The 26,217-nt window shown below is 36.9% G+C and overlaps 3 protein-coding genes across 3 annotated transcripts; all 3 read left to right on the forward strand.

Annotated features, from left to right (window-relative positions):
- The first annotated feature begins 2,511 nt into the window (after positions 1–2,511).
- Positions 2,512–5,168, forward strand: LOC137723362 (putative polyol transporter 1). The gene is made up of 3 exons (XM_068462544.1): positions 2,512–2,668; positions 2,865–3,211; positions 4,083–5,168. Exons 1-3 carry the CDS (start codon positions 2,512–2,514, stop codon positions 5,166–5,168), a joined length of 1,590 nt encoding a protein of 529 aa, XP_068318645.1.
- An 11,492-nt stretch (positions 5,169–16,660) lies between these two features.
- On the forward strand, positions 16,661–19,728 carry LOC137722183 (polyol transporter 5-like). The gene is made up of 4 exons (XM_068461147.1): positions 16,661–16,817; positions 17,014–17,360; positions 18,233–19,030; positions 19,624–19,728. The coding sequence occupies exons 1-4, from the start codon at positions 16,661–16,663 to the stop codon at positions 19,726–19,728; spliced, it is 1,407 nt and encodes a 468-aa protein (XP_068317248.1).
- A 2,106-nt stretch (positions 19,729–21,834) lies between these two features.
- LOC137722184 (acyl carrier protein 1, chloroplastic-like) lies at positions 21,835–24,630 on the forward strand. The gene is made up of 4 exons (XM_068461148.1): positions 21,835–21,853; positions 21,964–22,019; positions 24,022–24,144; positions 24,473–24,630. The coding sequence occupies exons 1-4, from the start codon at positions 21,835–21,837 to the stop codon at positions 24,599–24,601; spliced, it is 327 nt and encodes a 108-aa protein (XP_068317249.1). The 3' UTR covers positions 24,602–24,630.
- The last annotated feature ends 1,587 nt before the right edge of the window (positions 24,631–26,217 follow it).

The raw sequence follows: 26,217 nt of genomic DNA on the forward strand, positions 1-26,217 counted from the left end.
TTTGGGGAAAATTTGCGAATAGAAAGAATATAAAAAGTCGCTTTTGCCCCCTAAGGTGAGGGTAACCCTTTTCTCAAAATATCAAGTATGCCCTTATGGTTGCTTCCCTAATGCGTTGGCAGACAATTTCTCTCCGACTTTAATTTTAGCCGATTATTCTTTGAACTTTTATAATTATTCAATTTCCTCCTTACACTTTGACTTTAGTTGATTATCTCCTGAACTTTTATAATACCCAATTTCCTTCCTGACTCATGGTTGCTTACTAGGAAAAGGAGATCAATATAAATGCTGAAATTAAATTACAGCATATAAATCGTCTTAGTGTATTTGAGGCGGTTTAGTTTGAGTTTTGATTGGTTTTAGCTACTGAAATCACATATATTATGATCTCGAAGTTGCAGAGAGTAAGATAAGGGAGAGAAGAGTGAACAAAAACGAAAACGTCTCTTGAGAATCTACAGCGGATTTCTTCCAATCTATTATGCCAAACACGAAGAGAGTGTGAGCAATATAGCCGTTGCTAGCTCACACCTTAGCTAGAAGTGTAGCACGCGAGTTGCACATAACAACTCAAATTAGACAGGTGACACGATATACATTTTAAAACATAATTCATCATTCAAATTCAAATTCAAGTACATTTGAGTTGTTGAAGAAGAAAAGTTGGAAATCTAATCCTGCTTATATATGGTAGAACAAGTGTGAGATTGTATTCATCAACTTTCAATTATAGATGTCTCCTATTAATTTTCTCATCTTCATATCTTTTTTTAAAAGTGTAAATGAATTCTAAAAGCCGAATACGTGTATCTTAAATATAGGATACACATATCCATCAAGTCAAAGACATGTCCATAGACCATGATACGTATCGGATGAGTATCCGAGAGTATCAGGCAAATATCTTATCCAATCAAGTATCAGATATGGATACACAATCAAACATAAGTATTTGTGCATCATAGGTGCTTATTTTCTATTTTTTTTAGTACAACGATATAGTTTACATTGAGGGAGGAGTTCGGCTAAGCCACACAATGGGCAATCTAATTTGATATTGAATTAGCCATCCACGAGGTTCGAATCTAATACCTCTCACGTTCAAGTAAAGAGAAATACCATCAGACTGTAATATTGAGTGACGGTGCTTATTTTCTATTGGTTTGCAACCAAAGTACCAAAGCGATCAAAAGGAAATAACTAGCTAGAAAGTAACCAAATTTATAAGAGGCATATACTGTGATACTGAGTTGTGTTGTGTGCACCAGATCAACGAATCTCACTGAGGAGTTAATTTAGTTCTAATTTTTATTGACAACCAATTATATATTATGCGGTTAACAGTAATTTTTATTATCGATCAACCAATTTTTGTTGCTTTGCCTTTTTTTCACCTTCTTTTTTTGGGTTAATTTTGCAGCTAGTAGTAAAAGTAAAGTGTGGATAACAACAATTTTCGGGAATTGCAGATAGTATTTATTTAGCAAAATGTATATATATGAACAACTTTTGAAATTGTACGTACAATTTCTTTATATTATAAATAAAACAAATTTATTAATTATTTTTACAATTTAATTATAAAAAAAATTGTAATTAACTTTTTTATAAATTATTGTTACAATTTAATTTAAAAAAAATTTAATTGTTGTTTTAATTTAAAAAATGTTTTCACAACCCAAAAGAAAAAAAATATGTATATTAAACTTTACGCAACAAAACCTTTTGTCGTGTAACAGTAAATGCCACAACCATATTTGTCGCGTAACAGTAATACGCATACGACAAATTTGTGACAATTAAATAATGTTAAAATTACTCCAATTTGTTGCATGAATGTTTACTAAACAAAACGTTTCGTCGCGCAATGCTTTACTAACGCAGCATTTTCGTCCCCATTAGGACAATATGACAACATACTTTTGCCTCGTTGTATTTCACACGAAAAATTAAGCTCTTTGTTCTGTTACATTTATTGCGACGAATCATTTTTTTCAACGCACAATCATTTGTTGCGCGACAAATTTCATTATTTTGTCTCACAATTTTTTTTTTTCATGACCTTTGTGCAACGAACTAGTTATTTCCTAAGGGCAAGGTTTTGTAGGGCAACCCCAATTTTCTGGTGGCGGGTGAGCTTGTAACATATATGGAACAATATCACACAGTTTTTGCGCATATATGGTTGCGTGCCTGAAATGACACTAAATATGGAACCATATTTCAGTTTTTTTATTTTGTTGCTTTGGTATATAAGAACTAATTAACTAAATTGAGTTCTAGAATTAAGATAATTCAAATTTCTTCGTTGATTGATGACAGTATTGGATGACGGTGTTTGTTTCCATGAACAACAACATTTCAGACAAATGGATATAATCTGTATAAATGGTACTTGATTAATAGCTCATTCCTCATATCTAATTCTCTCTCTCTCTCTCTCTCTCTCTCTCTCTCTCTCTCTCTCTCTCTCTCTATCTATCATTTAATTTATCTAGCTCTATAGATATGGAGATGGCTGACCAGAGAGCAGAAAATAATGTCGTCTCCGGCCAACCCCAGAATAGTATTGCAGACTTTGATCCCCCAAAGAAACCCAAGACAAAGAAGTTTGCTGTTGCCTGTGCCGTTTTGGCTTCAATGACGTCTATCTTACTGGGTTATGGTAATTGTTCCTTAAAACTCATGGATATTGTTAGTGGTTGTGGTTCTCTAATGATACACTCATTCTCCAGTCTTGTTCTTATTTGATTAAAAATATTATCTTACTATTGCAATGTGCCATTCTCCGTTCCTACTCTTTTTGTTTTGGAAGAAACTTCTCCACCTACGACGCATGCTTATTTCAAATTTATTTACAGATATTGGTGTAATGAGTGGAGCGTCTCTCTTCATCAAAGAAAACCTCAATATCAGCGATGTTCAAGTTGAAGTTCTTAACGGTACCTTGAATATATACTCTCTCATTGGCTCCGCCTTGGCCGGTAAAACCTCTGACTGGATTGGACGCCGGTACACCATAGTACTTGCCGGAACAATCTTCTTTATTGGAGCTCTCCTCATGGGTTTTGCCCCGAACTACGCCTTCCTCATGTTTGGTAGATTCATTGCCGGAGTTGGAGTTGGCTATGCTCTTATGATAGCTCCTGTCTACACCGCCGAGATCTCTCCGGCCTCGTTTCGTGGCTTCCTCACATCTTTCCCTGAGGTTTTTTTCAGTACCACGTTATATTATCATATAATATACTAACTATTTTTGTTATTAGCCAGGGTGATATGTTTACGTAAATATAAGCCTCTAAGTATTTGAAAAAAGTTATGCTTGCGAGACCATATAGTTATATCACATTTCTATATCATCTCATGTAACACGTGGTGCATACAATGAACATTCAATAAGATAAATTCATTAATTGATGTGGCATTTAAACCATCACTTGCCATGTCCGAAGGTATAAAAATATGGTAAAAAAATGTGATATTCTAACAATTTCCTCGTAAAAAGTAGGGGATTCCTATTCACACACCCCTTTTTACCTCCCACACACACTTGTTAATTTTTGTCCACTGGTCTTCTTCAATTCATTCGATCCGATGGCCAAAAATTGAAAGATTGTGTGAGATGGTAAAAAAGAGCGTGTGAATAGCACCACCCAAAAAATAATGCTAAGGACACCAGATATTTATAGCACATTAGTGTATCATCTCATGTGGCAAGTGATGTATGCAACCAACGTTCAATGAGATAAATTCATTAATTAATGTGACATGTACACATCACTTGCCACATTAGATAGTGCACAAATGCCATATAAAAATGTGCTCACCCTAGAATTTTCCTAAAATATCTACTGGGTGGCGCTATCCACACCATGTTTTACTTTCCATACACCTTCTGAATTTCCGACCATAAGATCAAATGAACTAAAGAATATCAAAAGATGGAAATTAACAAGAGATGTGTGAAAAATACTAATGGATGTGTCGATAGAACCACCCTATTTATTGTTTCGTAAACCTCTCAAATGCATGCACGTGGAGTTTATATTAATAGAATTGATCATTTTGAAAATATGTAGGTGTTTGTTAACGTTGGTATATTACTGGGGTACGTATCCAACTTTGCCTTAGCCAAGCTCCCAATCCACTTGAACTGGAGGATCATGCTCGGCATCGGCGCAATTCCCTCAGTTTTTCTAGCCCTCGGCGTTTTAGCCATGCCCGAGTCACCACGCTGGCTCGTCATGCAAGGGAGACTCGGAGACGCCAAGCGAGTACTAAATAGAACATCATCTTCTGAAGAGGAATCGCAGCTCAGACTAGACGAGATTAAAGAAGCTGCAGGAATCCCCAAAGACTCAAAGGATGAGGTCGTTCAGGTTTCTAAACGCAGCCAAGGTGAAGGTATATGGAAGGAATTGCTCATTCGCCCTACGCCGGCCGTTCGCCACATTTTAATAGCAGCCCTTGGTATCCACTTCTTTCAACAAGTGTCGGGTACAGACTCTGTGGTTTTGTACAGCCCCAGGATCTTCGAGAAAGCGGGAATCACTTCTTACAATGACAAGCTACTTGCAACCGTGGCTGTTGGATTTGTCAAGACCATTGCAATCTTGGTGGCAACATTTCAAGTTGATCGGTTCGGACGTCGTGCTTTGCTTTTAAGCAGCGTGGGTGGAATGGTAGTTTCTTTTACGCTACTCGGTGTGGGTCTTACGGTCGTTGATCAATCCCACAGCAAGGTCCCATGGGCCGTCGGGTTGTGCATCGCCATGGTACTATTCATAGTCGCTTTTTTCTCCATCGGGTTGGGACCCATCACGTGGGTCTACAGTTCTGAGATCTTTCCGTTGCAGTTGCGAGCACAAGGGTGCAGTATGGGGGTGGCCGTAAACAGGTTGACGAGCGGGGTCATCTCCATGACTTTTATTTCATTGTATAAGGCCATCACGATTGGTGGGGCCTTCTTTCTTTACGCGGGAATTGCTGCGCTTAGTTGGGTCTTCTTTTATACGTTGTATCCAGAAACGCAAGGTCGATCCCTTGAAGATATGGAGGTCTTGTTTGGTAAATACCACAAGTGGAGAGAAGCCAATGCCATGCTTAACAAGACTAAGCAAGCTGATCATGGTTTTGGTGACGTCAACAAGGCTCAAATCCATTAGGAATAGAAGGGCAATCAATCAATGTTTAATGCACTTTATGACGATGATCAATTCCTTTGTCTCATATATTTCAGTTATATGCAACTGTACTTACATTTATAAGAATAATTTTCATTAAAACCCAAAAGTTGTTTGGTACGTAGTGAAGTTGAAAATTTTGAAAACTTTTGGTTTTCATCTTTAGTGAAACATAGATCTCAAGCAATCGCTCCAGCCATTATATTAAATTCTGAACTTTTAAGAAGAATAATGCCAAGGAACCAAATTTTCAAACCAAATTTTGTAAGCCAAATGATACGATTGTTTATGGTTGGATTATTACTTAAGTGTTGATTAACATGCTTAACTCTTATTGATGATACATCATTTGGTTTGCAAAATTTGGTTTAAAAGTTTGCTACCTAGCATTATCCTTCTAAAAAAATTTGGTTTAAATGATACATCATTTGGTTTGCAAAATTCAGCCTTCCTCCTTCCATTACTATCAAATCCATCCTCTAATACTCCCATCATCTCAATCTTCATCATCTATCCCTAAATTGATCTATCCTACTGTATTCGGTATGCGTTTTTGTTTTGTATTTGAAAATTTCATTGTGAATTTGTACTAACGCCATTAAATTTGTTTTCTATAGAGCTGTTGTATACGATTATCGATTGGTGAAGAACGAAATTGGAGGTATGTTCTTTGGTTTTTCAAAAATTTAAATTATTTAATTTATTTTTAAATTATGGTGTGTTAAATTGTTTGTATATAAACTATTGTGTACGTTACAAACAAAATTGTTTTGTGTTGTACAAAGTTAATGGAAAAGCCTGCCATTGTTTGAGTGTTTCTCGAGTTTACCCGAATTAAGTCAAATGTAGTAAAAATTAAAAATTTGAGAGTTATCTGGTAGTTGTGAGCTGTAGTAATGTTAATTGTCCTTCGTCAGGCAAAGCCGGATACGGTGGAAAAGGTGTCTAAGATAGTAAAGAAGCAATTTGCATTGCCAGATGACTCTGCAGTTACCGGCGAGTCAAAGTTTTCCGAACTTGTTGCGGATTAATAGATACGGTACATTCAACATTCATTAACATGCTACTCCGGTTTCTTTATATTTTTTCCATCCGTATTCGCAGGGAGTTCTTCTAACCAGAAAAATATACTACATTTCACAATCGTCACGACTAATGCAGTACTAGTGAAGAATAAGGAGACATATTGGTTATTTTGTGTGTAATCTTTCAAAATTCTCTTTACTTTTAACAGTGTTCGTTGCAGTTAAAAATCTTCAGACGTAGAAATCATTTTGGTTTCTCTACCGTAGTTACAGTTTCGGTATTTAAACTTCTATTGGATGGTTGTTTATTTGAAGTAGGGTTGGAAGTAGGGTTCCTAAGAGTTGGAAGCATCATGGAGTATCATGGAAGAATAGAATAATGGAAAGCTAGCTAATGCATGGATTCAAACTTTTGGCTAAAACTTAAGTGATGCTTTAGTGCATCTTAGTTTAATATCTACTTTAGGCATAATGCAAGCCTTGATGATGTTTAGTTAGGTAGAGTGGAGACCTCATCATCATTGTAAGGATTAATTAGTGGTTTAAGTTAGGTGGAGGTGTCATGGAGGGGTCTTAACTCTCCATTGTTTCCGTAGCTTTCCTCTTAGTTTTCTATAGGTTCCTCTATATATGTTTTGTTGTTCTTGTAACTAAAAATGATGAATGAATGAGATACAATTCATTCCTTGAAAATCAATATGGTATCAGAGCAGGAAAAATAACCTGCTTCTGCTTCATCCGAACGTGATCAATCCTCAAGATGGTTGAAGAAAATCCTCTTAGGTCAGATGCTGAAAGTTCACCGGTTCTTTCTTCCGGAAATATGTCTGAGGTGGATGTCAATCCAAATCAAAGGTTAAGCTCAGTCTTGTTAAATGAGTTTAATTACTTACCTTGGTCGAGAGCAGTGAGCCTTGCTCTAGGTGGAAGGTCCAAGCTAGGGTTCATAAATGGAAGCATCGAAGTTCCTGATGCTTCCTCACCAACATATGAAAACTGGCTTTGCAAGGATCAGCTAGTTATGTCATGGCTCCTAAATTCCATGGAGCGTAAACTAGCTGAAATATTCAGTTATTCTGAATCATCATTCGAGCTATGAGAGACAGTCAAGGAGATGTATGGCAGTCAAAACAATGCTGCACGTGTGTTTCAACTAAAGAAGGACATTTCCAACCTGCAACAAGAAGGAAAGCCATTTGTTCAACTTCTTGGCAGCATGAAGAGCATGTGGAATGAGTTGAAAATGTATCGGCCTCATACAACTGAAGCGTCCGTGCTACTGAAAAGGGCAGAAGAAGACAAGATATTCCAACTCTTGTCAAGCCTTGATTCAGGATACGAAGACCTACGAAGCCACATACTCATGAACCCCGAACTACCTTCCTTCACCAGTGTATGTGCAACAATCCAACGTGAAGAAGTACGAAGGAAAGTCATGAACATTGGCACAAAGACCAATGTAACTGAAGCAAGGTCTTACCTAACCAACGAAAGAAAATACAAAGTGAAGAATCCACACTTGAAGTGCCAACATTGAAACTATACTGGCCATGTTAAGGAGACATGCTGGATTTTACATCCAGAATTAAAGCCAGAGTTCATGAAGGATAACAAGGGCTCACAAAGACTGAACCGTGCACCACACAGAGCCAACAATGCATCTACCTCAACCTCACATGGGTCTGACGCACTCAAGAGCTTCACAGCAAATCCGGCTGCACTCATAAATGAGTTTGCAGCATATCTTCAAAGCAAGAAAGAAGAGGTTAAGAGTGATCAAACGGTCGTTTTTGAAGATGGAAACTCAACAGCTTTGCTAGGCAAGTTCGCTGGTTTTCTGACAGACACACAACACATGTCCCAAGATGACATGCAAGGTATCATGACTGCTTTCAAAACTGCTCTTAATGTAAATATGATGCATGATTTTTGGATTGTTGATTCGGGTGCCACAGATCATATGACCAATCATGTTTCTAAGTTTCAAAAGTTTGAAAAATTTTCGCAACCTTCTCAAGTCTCAACTGCCAATGGTGAGAGTTCCAAGGTTTTAGGCAAGGGAAATATCCACTTAATGTCGGACAAAATTGAGTCAGTAGCCTTATATGTTCCTTCTTTTCCATTTCAACTTCTATCTGTGGGAAAAATCACCAATACCTTGAATTGTTTAGCCATCTTCTCTCCTCACAATGTCATTTTTCAGGATTGTCTCACCAAGAAGACGATTGGTGAAGGGTTTTATCTAGATGGTCTCTATTACATATCAAAAAGCAGTCCCAGGGGATTTCAAGCCAAGTCCAATCCATCCCAAGATAGTCAATTGTGGCATCAACGTCTAGCTCATCCTTCTCAACCTGTTTTGTCATCTTTGTTTCCAAATTTAGGGAATGATTTAATTTCGTGTGAAACCTGTCATTTGTCTAAGGACACTAGATTGCCTTTTAACCCATCCTTATCTAGGACTAGTAAAGTTTTCGAACTAGTTCACTCAGATGTATGGGGACCAACGTTTGAATCTTTTGATGGTTATAAGTATTATGTGATCTTTGTTGATGATTTCTCTAAAGCCACTTGGTTGTACCTTTTAAAGTCTAAGAGTAAAGTGATGGAAGTATTTAAGGATTTTCACAACCTTGTTAAGAACCATTTTTCTTCTCAAATTCAAACTTTAAGATCTGACAATGGCACCGAATACACGTCCCATCTCATGTCACAATATTTGAGCAATCATGGTATCATGCATCAAACAAGCTGTGTTGGCACACCTCAACAAAATGGTGTAGCCGAAAGGAAAAATCGTGACATACTGGAAAAAACAAGAGCATTAATGTTACACATGAATGTACCAACAAGATTTTGGTCCCAAGGAGCCATGGCGGCTGTGTACATCATCAATAGACTTCCTAGCCGAGTCTTGGGGTTTAAATCTCCCCTTGAAGTCATGAAAGGAAGAAAAATCGACCTCTCACATCTTAGAACCTTTGGTTGTGTCTGTTTTGTTCATGTTCAGTCACACCATCGAGATAAATTGGACCCTAGAGCTCTCAAATGCATTTTTCTTGGTTATTCATCAACACAAAAAGGATATAAGTGCTATGATCCCCAACTGAGAAAAATCATTGTATCCAAAGATGTTCGATTCCATGAAGCTAACCCTTTTTTCAGCAAGTCACTTGAAGCCACAGGTCAGGGGGAGTGTATCTTTGATCTGCTTCATCTACCAAGAATCAGCACTCCAGATGTTTTAAATGAAAGAGGTTCTAACCATGACAACAATGATGAATCTCCTACACCACTCACTGAAGTCAACAATGAAGGCACTCATCCTGATGGTTCTATGGATGATGATAACAGCGGCAACCAAGAAAATCTTCAAAGTGTGGCTGATAATTTGAACGAGGATGAGACAACTCTCCCAGTACCTCGATGCAACCCTCGGCGTGATAGACAACCTCCCACAAGACTTCAAGATTTTGTCACATATAAACCGAGGTATCCAATCTCCAATTGCGTGTCGTATCAAAAGGTGACTCCATCTATTGCTGCTTTTCTTAATACCATTTCAAGTCACAGTGAGCCTCAAAACTTTCATGAGGCTAATAACCAAGTTGTGTGGAAAGAAGCAATGCGAGATGAACTCAAAGCACTGGACCAACATAACACCTGGAGCATCACCAAACTTCCAAAAGGAAAAAGGGCAGTGGGCTGCAAATGGATCTATAAGATCAAGTTTAATGCTGATGGTTCAATTGAAAGACATAAAGCCAGGCTGGTGGCTCGAGGATTCACTCAAACATTTGAGGTAGATTACAAAGAAACATTTGCTCCTGTTGCAAAAATGAACTCAGTTAAGGTCCTATTGTCTGTTGCCATCAATAAGGGTTGGTCCATGTACCAAATGGACATAAAGAACGCCTTTCTACATGGTGATCTTGAAGAAGAGGTCTATATGAGATTGCCACCAGGACACCCTCAAAGCCAGGAGCCTGATTTGGTGTGTAAGTTGCATAAGTCGATTTATGGATTGAAGCAATCGCCTCGTGCTTGGTATGCAAAACTAAGTTCAGTTCTTCATAGTGTTGGTTTCAAAAGGAGTAATGCAAATTCATCATTATTTGTTCGCACGGGAGCTGCGAGCAAATTAGTTGTGTTGATATACGTGGATGACTTAATAATTACAGGTGATAATGCTGCAGAGATCTCCACACTCAAAAAGTCACTTCAACAAAGATTTGCAATTAAAGATCTTGGGGTGCTGAAGTATTTTCTTGGAATCGAAATGGCATCTTCTCACAAGGGACTATTTCTTAATCAACGAAAATACGTCATGGACCTACTCAAGGATGCTAATATGAGCGATGCTAAGCCTGCACTTACTCCTTTCGATAGCAAGCTCAAACTTGACTTGGGAGGCACACCACTCTCGGATATCAGCTCCTATCAGAGGCTTGTCGGTAAGCTGATTTACCTAACGATCACCAGACCTGACATCTCATATTCAGTGAGTATAGCCAGTCAATTCATGCATTCCCCCACCATCGAGCATTTGAACCTTGTAAAAAGGATCTTACGTTACTTAAAAGGGTCCGTTGGTCGTGGCATCCTCATGACGAAGAATGACAACACTCAAATCATGGGGTACTGCGATGCAGATTAGGCAGGAAATGCCATCGATCGCAAGTCCACCACTGGTTACTGTACCTTTGTCGGTGGAAATTTGGTCACATGGAAGAGCAAAAAACAAACTGTCATTGCAAGATCAAGTGCCGAAGCTGAATATCGTGCAATGGCCTCAACCGCGTGTGAGCTGATATGGCTAAAAGGACTTCTATGTGACTTAGGTGTGTTCACGACTCAACCAATGACCTTATTTTGTGACAACCAGGCTGCTATGCACATAGCATCAAATCCATTCTTTCACGAGAGAACGAAGCACATTGAAGTCGACTGTCACTATGTTCGTGAACAAGTACAGTCGCAGGTGATTCAGACACATTATGTAAAAAGCTCCGATCAGCTGGCCGATATATTCACCAAACCTCTGGCCTCTCATCAGTTTCAAAGACTCCTCTCCAAGCTTGGATCCATCAACCTTTTGGATCCAGCTTGAGGGGGAGTATTGGATGGTTGTTTATTTGAAGTAGGGTTGGAAGTAGGGTTCCTAAGAGTTGGAAGCATCATGGAGTATCATGGAAGAATAGAATAATGGAAAGCTAGCTAATGCATGGATTCAAACTTTCGGCTAAAACTTAAGTGATGCTTTAGTGCATCTTAGTTTAATATCTACTTTAGGCATAATGCAAGCCTTGATGATGTTTAGTTAGGTAGAGTGGAGACCTCATCATCATTGTAAGGATTAATTAGTGGTTTAAGTTAGGTGGAGGTGTCATGGAGGGGTCTTAACTCTCCATTGTTTCCGTAGCTTTCCTATTAGTTTTCTATAGGTTCCTCTATATATGTTTTGTTGTTCTTGTAACTAAAAATGATGAATGAATGAGATACAATTCATTCCTTGAAAATCAATAACTTCATTGTTATTTGTTGTAGTTTGAATGTGTTCTAATGTGAAGCTGCACTCCAGGTTGAGATTGTGATGGGACTTGAGGAGGAATTCGGCATCAGTGTGGAAGAGGAAAGCGCTCAGACCATTGCAACTTTGCAGGATGCCGCATATGTTATTGAGAAGCTCATTGAGAAAAATAAGGCGTAGAAGCGATGGAAACGAGTCGAGAAGCATTTTCATTTCCTAGCCTGCTTTAGAGATAAGTACTTGGTAGACTGGTTATGTACTGGGTTGATTTGTGTTAAATCCGAACCTCGTAGTTGCGTGGTTTTACTATAAATTTAGGAATTTTCGAGTTTCTGTTGAGTTTTCGATACTCTCGTTTCTTTTCACTGGTGGAGTTCTGATCAAATGGAGAATAACCGTACAATGTTCGCCAGACCATGCTGTTGCGTAACGATTATGGATGGTTTGGAAGACTTCCGAGCAGCTTATTTTTTGAAATTTTAGAAACTTGTGCAAGACCATACTGTTGCAAATCTGAAACAAGTGAACTTAAAAGCTTTTTATTATCGTTGAACGAGTATTTTGAGAATTGTTATGTGTAGTGAATACACACAAATCCTATTGCCCGTGTCATCGGTAGCAACAGAAATTTTGGGTTATAAAGTTAAATCAAATCAAATTAACAAAAATTCATTGAGAATTAAAATTTAGGCAAAACAAAAACCCAAAATTGAGCACATTACACTATCACAAACAAAAAATTGATATAGCAAACAAAAAGTCAATACCTTTGAGAATTTGGGGTTTGACTCGGAGAGCACGGAAATGGAAGAGAGAGAGAGAGAGAGAGAGAGAGAGAGAGAGAGAGAGAGAGAGAGAGAGAGACTCTCAGTCTTAGGGCAATTTCCGTCTGAAATGCTGAAATTCTCATCATCTGGTAGCGGACAGAAGCGAGGACTTGTGTGGGTGGGAAAGGCGGTGGGGGAGGCGGAGAGATTTCGGCGAAATACAAGCAGAGGCCGGACATACGTTAAGACACCGCCATTGTTAGTGGTCGGAGTTGTGAGTGAGAGAAGTCAAGTCTTTTTTGCAGTTGGGGTTTCCCTCGGTTTTTTAACAGGCGCACAAGTTTAAATATAATCAAATTTTGTGACCCAATTGAGAATATAATTTTGATATGACAAAACGATTTTGGGGAAATTTTGCGAATAGAAAGAATATAAAAAGTCGCTTTTGCCCCCTAAGGCAAGGGTAACCCTTTTCTCAAAATATCAAGTATGCCCTTATGGTTGCTTCCCTGATGCGCTGGCAGACAATTTCTCTCCGACTTTAATTTTAGCCGATTATTCTTTGAACTTTTATAATTATTCAATTTCCTCCTTTCACTTTGACTTTAGTTGATTATCTCCTGAACTTTTATAATACCCAATTTCCTTCCTGACTCATGGTTGCTTACTAGGAAAAGGAGATCAATATAAATGCTGAAATTAAATTACAGCATATAAATCGTGTTAGTGTATTTGAGGCGGTTTAGTTTGAGTTTTGATTGGTTTTAGCTACTGAAATCACATATATTATGATCTCGAAGTTGCAGAGAGTAAGATAAGGGAGAGAAGAGTGAACAAAAACGAAAATGTCTCTTGAGAATCTACAGCGGATTTCTTCCAATCTATTATGCCAAACACGAAGAGAGTGTGAGCAATATAGCCGTTGCTAGCTCACACCTTAGCTAGAAGTCTAGCATGCGAGTTGCACATAACAACTCAAATTAGACAGGTGACACGATATACACCATCTAGATGTTTAAATCGTAGTCGTCCATTACACATGAATACGACTTCAAACTTAGGAACATTTCTATGAATCTAAAACAGAAACCAAGCCATATCAATCTGCAATCCTCCACTCCTTGTAGCTACGTACAGAGCTTATATTTCAACAAATCAATGCACGCATGATACTCCAGAAAAAGCAATATGACATTATACTAATAACCGAACTGATAAAAAGGAAAGAGTAATGCTTATCTATGAAGCATGGATACAGATACGGATACAGTGATACAATACGACACGACACAACGATACGAAAATCTCTAAAAATTGAGATACGATATGCTATGGATACAACAAATAAAAATATACATTTTAAAACATAATTCATCATTCAAATTCAATTTTAAAAATATACGATTATTCTTTGAACTTTTATAATTATTCAATTTCCTCCTTTCACTTTGACTTTAGTTGATTATCTCCTGAACTTTTATAATACCCAATTTCCTTCCTGACTCATGGTTGCTTACTAGGAAAAGGAGATCAATATAAATGCTGAAATTAAATTACAGCATATAAATCGTGTTAGTGTATTTGAGGCGGTTTAGTTTGAGTTTTGATTGGTTTTAGCTACTGAAATCACATATATTATGATCTCGAAGTTGCAGAGAGTAAGATAAGGGAGAGAAGAGTGAACAAAAACGAAAATGTCTCTTGAGAATCTACAGCGGATTTCTTCCAATCTATTATGCCAAACACGAAGAGAGTGTGAGCAATATAGCCGTTGCTAGCTCACACCTTAGCTAGAAGTCTAGCATGCGAGTTGCACATAACAACTCAAATTAGACAGGTGACACGATATACACCATCTAGATGTTTAAATCGTAGTCGTCCATTACACATGAATACGACTTCAAACTTAGGAACATTTCTATGAATCTAAAACAGAAACCAAGCCATATCAATCTGCAATCCTCCACTCCTTGTAGCTACGTACAGAGCTTATATTTCAACAAATCAATGCACGCATGATACTCCAGAAAAAGCAATATGACATTATACTAATAACCGAACTGATAAAAAGGAAAGAGTAATGCTTATCTATGAAGCATGGATACAGATACGGATACAGTGATACAATACGACACGACACAACGATACGAAAATCTCTAAAAATTGAGATACGATATGCTATGGATACAACAAATAAAAATATACATTTTAAAACATAATTCATCATTCAAATTCAAGTACATTTGAGTTGTTGAAGAAGAAAAGTTGGAAATCTAATCCTGCTTATATAGAGTAGAACAAGTGTGAGATTGTATTCATGGTTTTAATTAAAATGAAGCTCTCTTTGTATTCATCAACTTTCAATTATAGATGTCTCCTATTAATTTTCTCATCTTCATATCTTTTTTTCAAAGTGTAAATGAATTCTAAAAGCCGAATATGTGTATCTTAAATATAGGATACGCATATCCATCAAGTCAAAGACATGTCCATAGACCATGATACGTATCAGATGAGTATCCGAGAGTATCAGGCAAATATCTTATCCAATCAAGTATCAGATATGGATACACAATCAAACATAAGTATTTGTGCATCATAGGTGCTTATTTTCTATTTTTTTTAGTACAACGATATAGTTTACATTGAGGGAGGAGTTCGGCTAAGTCACACAATGGGCAATCTAATTTGATATTGAATTAGCCATCCACGAGGTTCGAATCTAATACCTCTCACGTTTAAGTAAAGAGAAATACCACCAGACCGTAATATTGAGTGACAGTGCTTATTTTCTATTGGTTTGCAACCAAAGTACCAAAGCGATCAAAAGGAAATAACTAGCTAGAAAGTAACCAAATTTATAAGAGGCATATACTGTGATACTGAGTTGTGTTGTGTGCACCAGATCAACGAATCTCACTGAGGAGTTAATTTAGTTCTAATTTTTATTGACAACCAATTATATATTATGCGGTTAACAGTAATTTTTATTATCGATCAACCAATTTTTGTTGCTTTGCCTTTTTTTCACCTTCTTTTTTGGGTTAATTTTGCAGCTAGTAGTAAAAGTAAAGTGCGGATAACAACAATTTTCGGGAATTGCAGATAGTATTTATTTAGCAAAATGTATATATATGAACAACTTTTGAAATTGTACGTACAATTTCTTTATATTATAAATAAAACAAATTTATTAATTATTTTTACAATTTAATTATAAAAAAAATTGTAATTAACTTTTTTATAAATTATTGTTACAATTTAATTTTAAAAAAATTTTAATTGTTGTTTTAATTTAAAAAATGTTTTCACAACCCAAAAGAAAAAAAATATGTATATTAAACTTTACGCAACAAAACCTTTTGTCGTGTAACAGTAAATGCCACAACCATATTCGTCGCGTAACAGTAATACGCATACGACAAATTTGTGACAATTAAATAATGTTAAAATTACTCCAATTTGTTGCATGAATGTTTACTAAACAAAACGTTTCATCGCGCAATGCTTTACGAACACAGCATTTTCGTCCCCATTAGGACAATATGACAACATACTTTTGCCTCGTTGTATTTCACACGACAAATTAAGCTCTTTGTTCTGTTACATTTAATGCGACGAATCATTTTTTTCAATGCACAATCATTTGTTGCGCGACAAATTTCATTATTTTGTCTCACAATTTTTTTTTTCATGACCTTTGTGCAACGAACTAGTTATTTCCTAAGGGCAAGGTTTTGTAGGGCAACCCCAATTTTCTGGTGGCGGGTGAGCTTGTAACATATATGGAACAATATCACACAGTTTTTGCGCATATATAGTTGCGTGCCTGAAATGACACTAAATATGGAACCATATTTCAGTTTTTTTATTTTGTTGCTTTGGTATATAAGAACTAATTAACTAAATTGTGTTCTAGAATTAAGATAATTCAAATTTCTTCGTTGATTGATGACAGTATTGGATGACGGTGTTTGTTTCCATGAACAACAACATTTCAGACAAATGGATATAATTTGTATAAATGGTACTTGATTAATAGCTCATTCCTCATATCTAATTCTCTCTCTCTCTCTCTCTCTCTCTCTCTCTCTCTCTCTCTCTCTCTCTCTCTCTCTCTATCTATCATTTAATTTATCTAGCTCTATAGATATGGAGATGGCTGACCAGAGAGCAGAAAATAATGTCGTCTCCGGCCAACCCCAAAATAGTATTGCAGACTTTGATCCTCCAAAGAAACCCAAGACAAAGAAGTTTGCTGTTGCCTGTGCCGTTTTGGCTTCAATGACGTCTATCTTACTGGGTTATGGTAATTGTTCCTTAAAACTCATGGATATTGTTAGTGGTTGTGGTTCTCTAATGATACACTCATTCTCCAGTCTTGTTCTTATTTGATTAAAAATATTATCTTACTATTGCAATGTGCCATTCTCCGTTCCTACTCTTTTTGTTTTGGAAGAAACTTCTCCACCTACGACGCATGCTTATTTCAAATTTATTTACAGATATTGGTGTAATGAGTGGAGCGTCTCTCTTCATCAAAGAAAACCTCAATATCAGCGATGTTCAAGTTGAAGTTCTTAACGGTACCTTGAATATATACTCTCTCATTGGCTCCGCCTTGGCCGGTAAAACCTCTGACTGGATTGGACGCCGGTACACCATAGTACTTGCCGGAACAATCTTCTTTATTGGAGCTCTCCTCATGGGTTTTGCCCCGAACTACGCTTTCCTCATGTTTGGTAGATTCATTGCCGGAGTTGGAGTTGGCTATGCTCTTATGATAGCTCCTGTCTACACCGCCGAGATCTCTCCGGCCTCGTTTCGTGGCTTCCTCACATCTTTCCCTGAGGTTTTTTTCAGTACCACGTTATATTATCATATAATATACTAACTATTTTTGTTATTAGCCAGGGTGATATGTTTACGTAAATATAAGCCTCTAAGTATTTGAAAAAAAGTTATGCTTGCGAGACCATATAGTTATATCACATTTCTATATCATCTCATGTAACACGTGGTGCATACAATGAACATTCAATAAGATAAATTCATTAATTGATGTGGCATTTAAACCATCACTTGCCATGTCCGAAGGTATAAAAATATGGTAAAAAAATGTGATATTCTAACAATTTCCTCGTAAAAAGTAGGGGATTCCTATTCACACACCCCTTTTTACCTCCCACACACACTTGTTAATTTTTGTCCACTGGTCTTCTTCAATTCATTCGATCCGATGGCCAAAAATTGAAAGATTCTGTGAGATGGTAAAAAATAGCGTGTGAATAGCACCACCCAAAAAATAATGCAAAGGACACCAGATATTTATAGCACATTAGTGTATCATCTCATGTGGCAAGTGATGTATGCAACCAACGTTCAATGAGATAAATTCATTAATTAATGTGACATGTACACATCACTTGCCACATTAGATAGTGCACAAATGCCATATAAAAATGTGCTCACCCTAGAATTTTCCTAAAATATCTACTGGGTGGCGCTATCCACACCATGTTTTACTTTCCATACACCTTCTGAATTTCCGACCATAAGATCAAATGAACTAAAGAATATCAAAAGACGGAAATTAACAAGAGATGTGTGAAAAATACTAATGGATGTGTAGATAGAACCACCCTATTTATTGTTTCGTAAACCTCTCAAATGCATGCACGTGGAGTTTATATTAATAGAATTGATCATTTTGAAAATATGTAGGTGTTTGTTAACGTTGGTATATTACTGGGGTACGTATCCAACTTTGCCTTAGCCAAGCTCCCAATCCACTTGAACTGGAGGATCATGCTCGGCATCGGCGCAATTCCCTCAGTTTTTCTAGCCCTCGGCGTTTTAGCCATGCCCGAGTCACCACGCTGGCTCGTCATGCAAGGGAGACTCGGAGACGCCAAGCGAGTACTAAATAGAACATCATCTTCTGAAGAGGAATCGCAGCTCAGACTAGACGAGATTAAAGAAGCTGCAGGAATCCCCAAAGACTCAAAGGATGAGGTCGTTCAGGTTTCTAAACGCAGCCAAGGTGAGGGTATATGGCAGGAATTGCTCATTCGCCCTACGCCGGCCGTTCGCCACATTTTAATAGCAGCCCTTGGTATCCACTTCTTTCAACAAGTGTCGGGTACAGACTCTGTGGTTTTGTACAGCCCCAGGATCTTCGAGAAAGCGGGAATCACTTCTTACAATGACAAGCTACTTGCAACCGTGGCTGTTGGATTTGTCAAGACCATTGCAATCTTGGTGGCAACATTTCAAGTTGATCGGTTCGGACGTCGTGCTTTGCTTTTAAGCAGCGTGGGTGGAATGGTAGTTTCTTTTACGCTACTCGGTGTGGGTCTTACGGTCGTTGATCAATCCCACAGCAATAGAAGGGCAATGCTCAATCAATGTTTAATGCACTTTATGACGATGATCAATTCCTTTGTCTCATATATTTCAGTTATATGCAACTGTACTTACATTTATAAGAATAATTTTCATTCAAACCCAAAAACTTGTTTGGTACGTAGTGAAGTTGAAAATTTTGAAAACTTTTGGTTTTCATCTTTAGTGAAACATAGATCTCAAGCAATCGCTCCAACCATTATATTAAATTCTGAACTTTTAAGAAGAATAATGCCAAGGAACCAAATTTTCAAACCAAATTTTGTAAGCCAAATGATACGATTGTTTATGGTTGGATTATTACTTAAGTGTTGATTAACATGCTTAACTCTTATTGATGATACATTATTTGGTTTGCAAAATTTGGTTTAAAAGTTTGCTACCTAGCATTATCCTTCTTAAAAAATCACTAGACACAGCACATGAAAACCCCAGTCTACCTAGACATCCATTGACTTACCCGTAAACCCTCACCCTCGCTTATCGACTCTCCCTTTATTGTTCTCTCTGATCCTAGCGTCCTTTCTAACATTTTCTAGTGGACACAAAATTTGTTGGAGAACAATTCAGAAATAAACAAAAATAACATAAATAAACAAAACTTGAAATTCTAATATTTATTAACCAAAAATACTTGTCGTGCAGAATGAAATTACACAATAAATACATAAATTAATATAAGAATAACATTGGTACTAACTTGATTATAGAAGGTAGAGGCAAGCGTAAAAGCTATGTCATTCGAACAGTATTTCCGTCTCACTCTTGTGCTTGTGGCTCTACAACGTCTGCTCGACCAGAATTCAACTACCTAATTCTACAACCTGCACTGGATTCTAGAATTCTAGCGAATTTGCTTTGTGTGCTTACTCTCTGGAATTTTCGTACGGAAGAAAAAGAGGAAGAAAGGATGATCTCACTTGGATACTGTGATTACAAATATATAGGTTGTTTCACATCCTTTCAAATACATGTTCAGCGTATTTGAAAGTACACAACTCTTTTTATGAGCAGTGTCTTTTAATCAAAACATTTTTAATTAATAAATTAATTAAAAACTTAATCCGAAAATTAAAATTAATGAATTAGATTAACTTTAAATTCCAAGGCCCCAAGTGTCCCCAAGGCTCTTGTGTTGATTAATTAATATTAATTGCATTTAGGCTATATATTATACAAGCCTAATCCACACAACCATAAGGCCCAAGCCTTCAATCCATTTCCTAATGATCAATGTTCTAATTACTAGACAAAAGCACTAAATCTATATAAAGGGCAATGAACCTTTAGTGTTTCCCGATGTGGGACACCAAAAGTCTCAAAACCCTTACAAAATCTTCATCATCAAGATCAATCGAGCGCACAAGTTCTGTGCTCACTTTCACCTTTTGGGAAGGTTCAGAGTCTCAGACATCTTATTTTCTTTGTTAAGTAACAAGACGTTCTATCAATATGTTTGGTAGATGCACTTAATATATAATTGTTTGTTCTTGTTAGAACATTTAGTTAATTTAGAATCTTCTCCGTAATTGCAAGAAGGTAAATTTTTATAGTAATTATTTTAGGAATTCGTCTCATATGGGTTTTGTCAAACCCTATATATAAATATATTATACACATTGTATCAGACAAATCAGGGAATCATATTTCTATATGGTATCATAGCAGGTTGCTCTTTGTATGAAGCTCGACGGCCACACGTGCTTTACGTCACCTTATTTGTATTAGAGTAAGGCCAGACAGACTAAATTTATGGACACAATTTTGAAAACTAAGGGACATGAAAGTTGATGATTGGTTTATTACTTACTCGTTGATAAACATGTTTATTCTTATTGGTGACACATCATTTAGTTTATAAATTTAGTCTCCAAAGTTGGTCTCCCTAGCATTACCCTGTGTGTTGTCCACGTGTTAGGCATGAAAATTCAGTGACACACTATGATCCCAATAACACAAGTTACGAGGCCGTAATATGCTGGCCGCCACTAAATTGATCACATGAACCCATCATGAGATAATGTCACAAGCCGACTTAGTGATGAAAGCCATCATAAGATAATTATGATGTGAATGAATTTGAACCAAATTGTTCTTTATTAATAATCAAAACAGTCTACTAAGAAAACCTCATCAACCTCCCCACTTGGGGACACATGTTCGAGGATGTAATCTCATCCTTATCGTATTACATCAAAGCTGATAGTAGCCTCACACAACAGTTAACACAAAATAATGTAGTGTCATATATAATCAAGAGTACAATCATGCAATTATTATACTCATTGTCAAGCCTACACTTCACTTCCTGGATTATCCTTGTTCTCACTATGTCCTGAGAGGTCGACAAAATAAAGTGTGAGTGGATTAAGTTTATCTAGTTAAAATCATTTGAATATAATAACCCTCGTTTTGAAATCATATATATAGTAAAAAACTATAAGTAATCAAGTTTATATCACATCGCTTGTCATATCAAAGAACGTAAAATCCATTCACATTATCAAAGTAATTCAAGTGTATAGCAAGCAGTTGAAGTGGCATTTACCTAATTGATGACTAGTGTCTATTAACGAATCTAGATTTTACTGGAAATATCAATAACAACACTAAACCTACGGTCGTAGCTAGCTATACAATATGTATGATGACCATTTGGTGAAAATGAATCACCAATAGTCTTAAGATATCATTCAAGTTTAACTAGATTTAAGTCTCCTCAAAGACTACTCAAGAACATAATATAATATAATATATAATATTGTAATATACATCAAATGGTAAGTAGAGCGTCCTTCCTCGTTAGGCTCCTTGCATGATTCCTTTTTAATAGCTACTAAATTAATTAATCATACATTCGAAGAAAAAAATAATCAACAAATAAAAATAAACTAATCTTCAATCAATTGGGAGAGGAAGAGATGGAGGAGAGTGTAGGGTGTTTGTGTATAAGAGAGAGAGAGATGCAAGGAGAAACAGCAGCCGCCGAGGGAAACAGCGAAAGGAGAATGGGAATATAGAAGAACGCACAAACCTAATTGGTGAAGTAGTGTTTGCCCGACGGAAATCCTCGACAGGCACCTTCACTCAGTTGTCGAGCAAATGTGTTTTTGCTCATTTTTTAACACATTGATGTGGTCCTTTGTTAAAACTAACTGAAACCGTTAGTCAATGAAACTGTCCGTCGGGCAAATTGAACTTAGCCAACGAATCAGTGTTTTGTCCCACAAGACTCAATGACTTGCGCGCCAAATTTTTTGTTGGCGCCAAAATCTTGCCCTGCGACAATCAAATGTGGAAAAATTTACGCTACGAAGGATTTTTCCGCGAAAGGTACCTTTTCTCAACGACTAAAAACCTTCATCGTGCAAATGCCTTCAAGTAAATGCAGGTAAGGAGTTTTTTTGCACCAAATAGTCGCATGACGAGGAATTTCCCACGTAAACATTATGCAAGAGATTTTATCAGGTAAAGGGCTTTGAAATGGTCAGTGCACATTGAACTTGTCGTATTTAAAATATCTTAAGGTCTTGTTTTAATTTTGGTGAGATGGCCGATTCCGCTGCTCTTACAACTAAGCAGTGCAAGGGAGAAGTATTTGGGAAAGGTAATAATTAAGTTTCTGTGGATGTAATATTTATATTTTTGGAAAAACAATTTTGGGTGAATCACTTACTATGATTTAGAAATTTATGTTTTGTTTCCGTAGATACTGCAAATAAAAAAAACCCAGAGATCGGTGCAGGCTCAAAAGGAGGAAAATGCGCAACGTATGCGAATCATTTATGATGATATGAGGGGATTGAATACGATGACGAATGTGGAGCTTATGCACGACATTCGTGTACTAGTGCGGATCAACTGTTTTACGAAGCGGGCGTCTTGGAACAATTTGCCTGAGGACTTGAAGAAGTCTATGTTGGATGAATTATCAGTAAGTGTAAATTAGTAAAATCATTATTATTTTGTTAAATAGTATATTATAACGATTAATTTGTAATTATTTTTTGTGTCACAATGTAACTATATTATTTATGTTACGGACCAACGCTTGATGAAGTTGATCGATGAGATGTTCAGGACGCATTACCGGCAGTGGTGGCCTAACATCTAGCGACACGTAGAATTACAGGGAAATCCTGACAGACTAGTGGAGTAGAAGTGTTAATTAAGTGTTGTGGACGAATAACATATGTTTATATTTGTGTATTTGAGGACAATGTTTTTAATTATTTCTTTAATATATATTTGAATTAAAATTTCAGTTTAATTGATTAGTTGGTTAATTTGATTTATTTGGTTAACTTAATTTGATTTAAGTTTTTTTTTTATTTTACTTAATCAATTAGACAATAAACTCCTTATTTACATAAGTTTCAAAATTTCAAATAAATATTTAAATTTAATGTCTTTTGTCGCTTCAGCATTTAGGCGGCGAACCTGTCATCGCACAAAAATATTCGTCGCGCAAAGTGGCCAAAAAATTCAGGTAGATTTTGCGCCAATTTTCGACGGTATATGTTTTGAACAATGCAGGTTTCGTCGCACAAAGAGTTCGTGTTTATAATCAGATTGCTCAGCTGAAGAGGTAAAAATTGCAAATTTTGCAGCAACTGCCTCTGCCACAGGAAAAATTCAGCTCCTCCTTCCACTACTATCAAATCCATCCTCTAATACTCCCATCATCTCAATCTTCATCATCTCTCCCTAAATCGATCTATCCTACTCTATTCGGTATGCGTTTTTGTTTTGTATTTGAAAATTTCATTGTGAATTTGTACTAATGCCATAAAATTTGTTTTCTATAGAGCTGTTGTATACGATTATCGATTGGTGAAGAACGAAATTGGAGGTATGTTCTTTGGTTTTCAAAAATTTAAATTATTTAATTTATTTTTAAATTATGGTGTGTTAAATTGTTTGTATATAAACTATTGTGTACGTTACAAACAAAATTGTTTTTGTGTTGTACAAAGTTAATGGAAAAGCCTGCCATTGTTTGAGTGTTTCTCGAGTTTACCCGAATTAAGTCAAATGTCGTAAAAATTAAAAATTTGATAGTTATCTGGTCGTTGTGAGCTGTAGTAATGTTAATTGTCCTTCATCAGGCAAAGCCGGATGCGGTGGAAAGGGTGTCTAAGATAGTAAAGAAGCAACTTGCATTGCCAGATGACTCTGCAGTTACCGGCGAGTCAAAGTTTTCCGAACTTGGAGCGGATTCTCTAGATACGGTACATTCAACATTCATTAACATGCTACTCCGGTTTCTTTATATTTTTTCCATCTGTATTCGCAGGGAGTTCTTCTAACCAGAAAAATATACTACATTTCACAATCGTTACGACTATTGCAGTACTAGTGAAGAATAAGGAGACATATTGGTTATTTTGTGTGCAATCTTTCAAAATTCTCTTTACTTTTAACAGTGTTCGTTGCAGTTAAAAATCTTCAGACGTAGAAATCATTTTGGTTTCTCTAACGTAGTTACAGTTTCGGTATTTAAACTTCATTGTTATTTGTTGTAGTTTGAATTTGTTCTAATGTGAAGCTGCACTCCAGGTTGAGATTGTGATGGGACTTGAGGAGGAATTCGGCATCAGTGTGGAAGAGGAAAGCGGTCAGACCATTGCAACTGTGCAGGATGCCGCAGATGTTATTGAGAAGCTCATTGAGAAAAATAAGGCGTAGAAGCGATGGAAACGAGTCGAGAAGCATTTTCATTTCCTAGCCTGCTCTAGAGATAAGTACTTGGTAGACTGGTTATGTACTCGGTTGTTTTGTGTTAAATCCGAACCTCGTAGTTGCGTGGTTTTACTATAAATTTATGAATTTCCGAGTTTCTGTTGAGTTTTCGATACTCTCGTTTCTTTTCACCGGTGGAGTTCTGATCAAATGGAGAATAACCGTACAATGTTCTCCAGACCATGCTGTTGCGTAACGATTATGGATGGTTCGGAAGACTTCCGAGCAGCTTATTTTTTGAAATTTCAGAAACTTGTGCAAGACCATACTGTTGCAAATCTGAAACAAGTGAACTTAAAAGCTTTTTATCATCGTTGAACGAGTATTTTAAGAATTGTTGTGTAGTGAATAGACACAAATCATATTGCCCGTGTCATCGGTATCAACAGAAATTTTGGGTTATAAAGTTAAATCAAACAAAAACCCAAAATTGAGCACATTACACTATCGCAAACAAAAAATTGATAAAGCAAACAAAAAGTCAATACCTTTGAGAATTTGGGGTTCGACTCGGAGAGCACGGAAATGGAGGAGAGAGAGAGAGACTCTCAGTCTCAGGGCAATTTCCGTCTGAAATGCTCTCATCATTTGGTAGCGGACAGAAGCGAGGACTTGTGTGGGTGCGAAAGGCAGTGGGGGAGGCGGAGAGATTTCGGCGAAATACAAGCAGAGGCCGGACGGACGGTTAAGACGCCGCCATTGTTGGTGGTTGGAGTTGTGAGTGAGAGAAGTAAGGTATTTTTTGCAGTTGGGTTTTCCCTCGGTTTTTTAACAGGCGTACAAGTTTAAATATAATCAAATTTTGTGATCCAATTGGGAATATAATTTCGATATGACAAAACGATTTTGGGGAAAATTTGCGAATAGAAAGAATATAAAAAGTCGCTTTTGCCCCCTAAGGCAAGGGTAACCCTTTTCTCAAAATATCAAGTATGCCCTTATGGTTGCTTCCCTGATGCGCTGGCAGACAATTTCTCTCCGACTTTAATTTTAGCCGATTATTCTTTGAACTTTTATAATTATTCAATTTCCTCCTTACACTTTGACTTTAGTCGATTATCTCCTGAACTTTTATAATACCCAATTTCCTTCCGGACTCATGGTTGCTTACTAGGAAAAGGAGATCAATATAAATGCTGAAATTAAATTACAGCATATAAATCGTGTTAGTGTATTTGAGGCGGTTTAGTTTGAGTTTTGATTGGGTTTAGCTACTGAAATCACATATATTATGATCTCAAAGTTGCAGAGAGTAAGATAAGGGAGAGAAGAGTGAACAAAAACGAAAACGTCTCTTGAGAATCTACAGCGGATTTCTTCCAGTCTATTATGCCAAACACGAAGAGAGTGTGAGCAATATAGCCGTTGCTAGCTCACACCTTAGCTAGAAGTCTAGCACGCGAGTTGCACATAACAACTCAAATTAGACAGGTGACACGATATACACCATCTAGATGTTTAAATCGTGGTCGTCCATTACACATGAATACGACTTCAAACTTAGGAACATTTCTATGAATCTAAAACAGAAACCAAGCCATATCAATCTGCAATCCTCCATT

The sequence above is a fragment of the Pyrus communis genome, chromosome 17 (assembly GCF_963583255.1).
Source record: "Pyrus communis chromosome 17, drPyrComm1.1, whole genome shotgun sequence".
NCBI lineage: Eukaryota > Viridiplantae > Streptophyta > Magnoliopsida > Rosales > Rosaceae > Pyrus > Pyrus communis.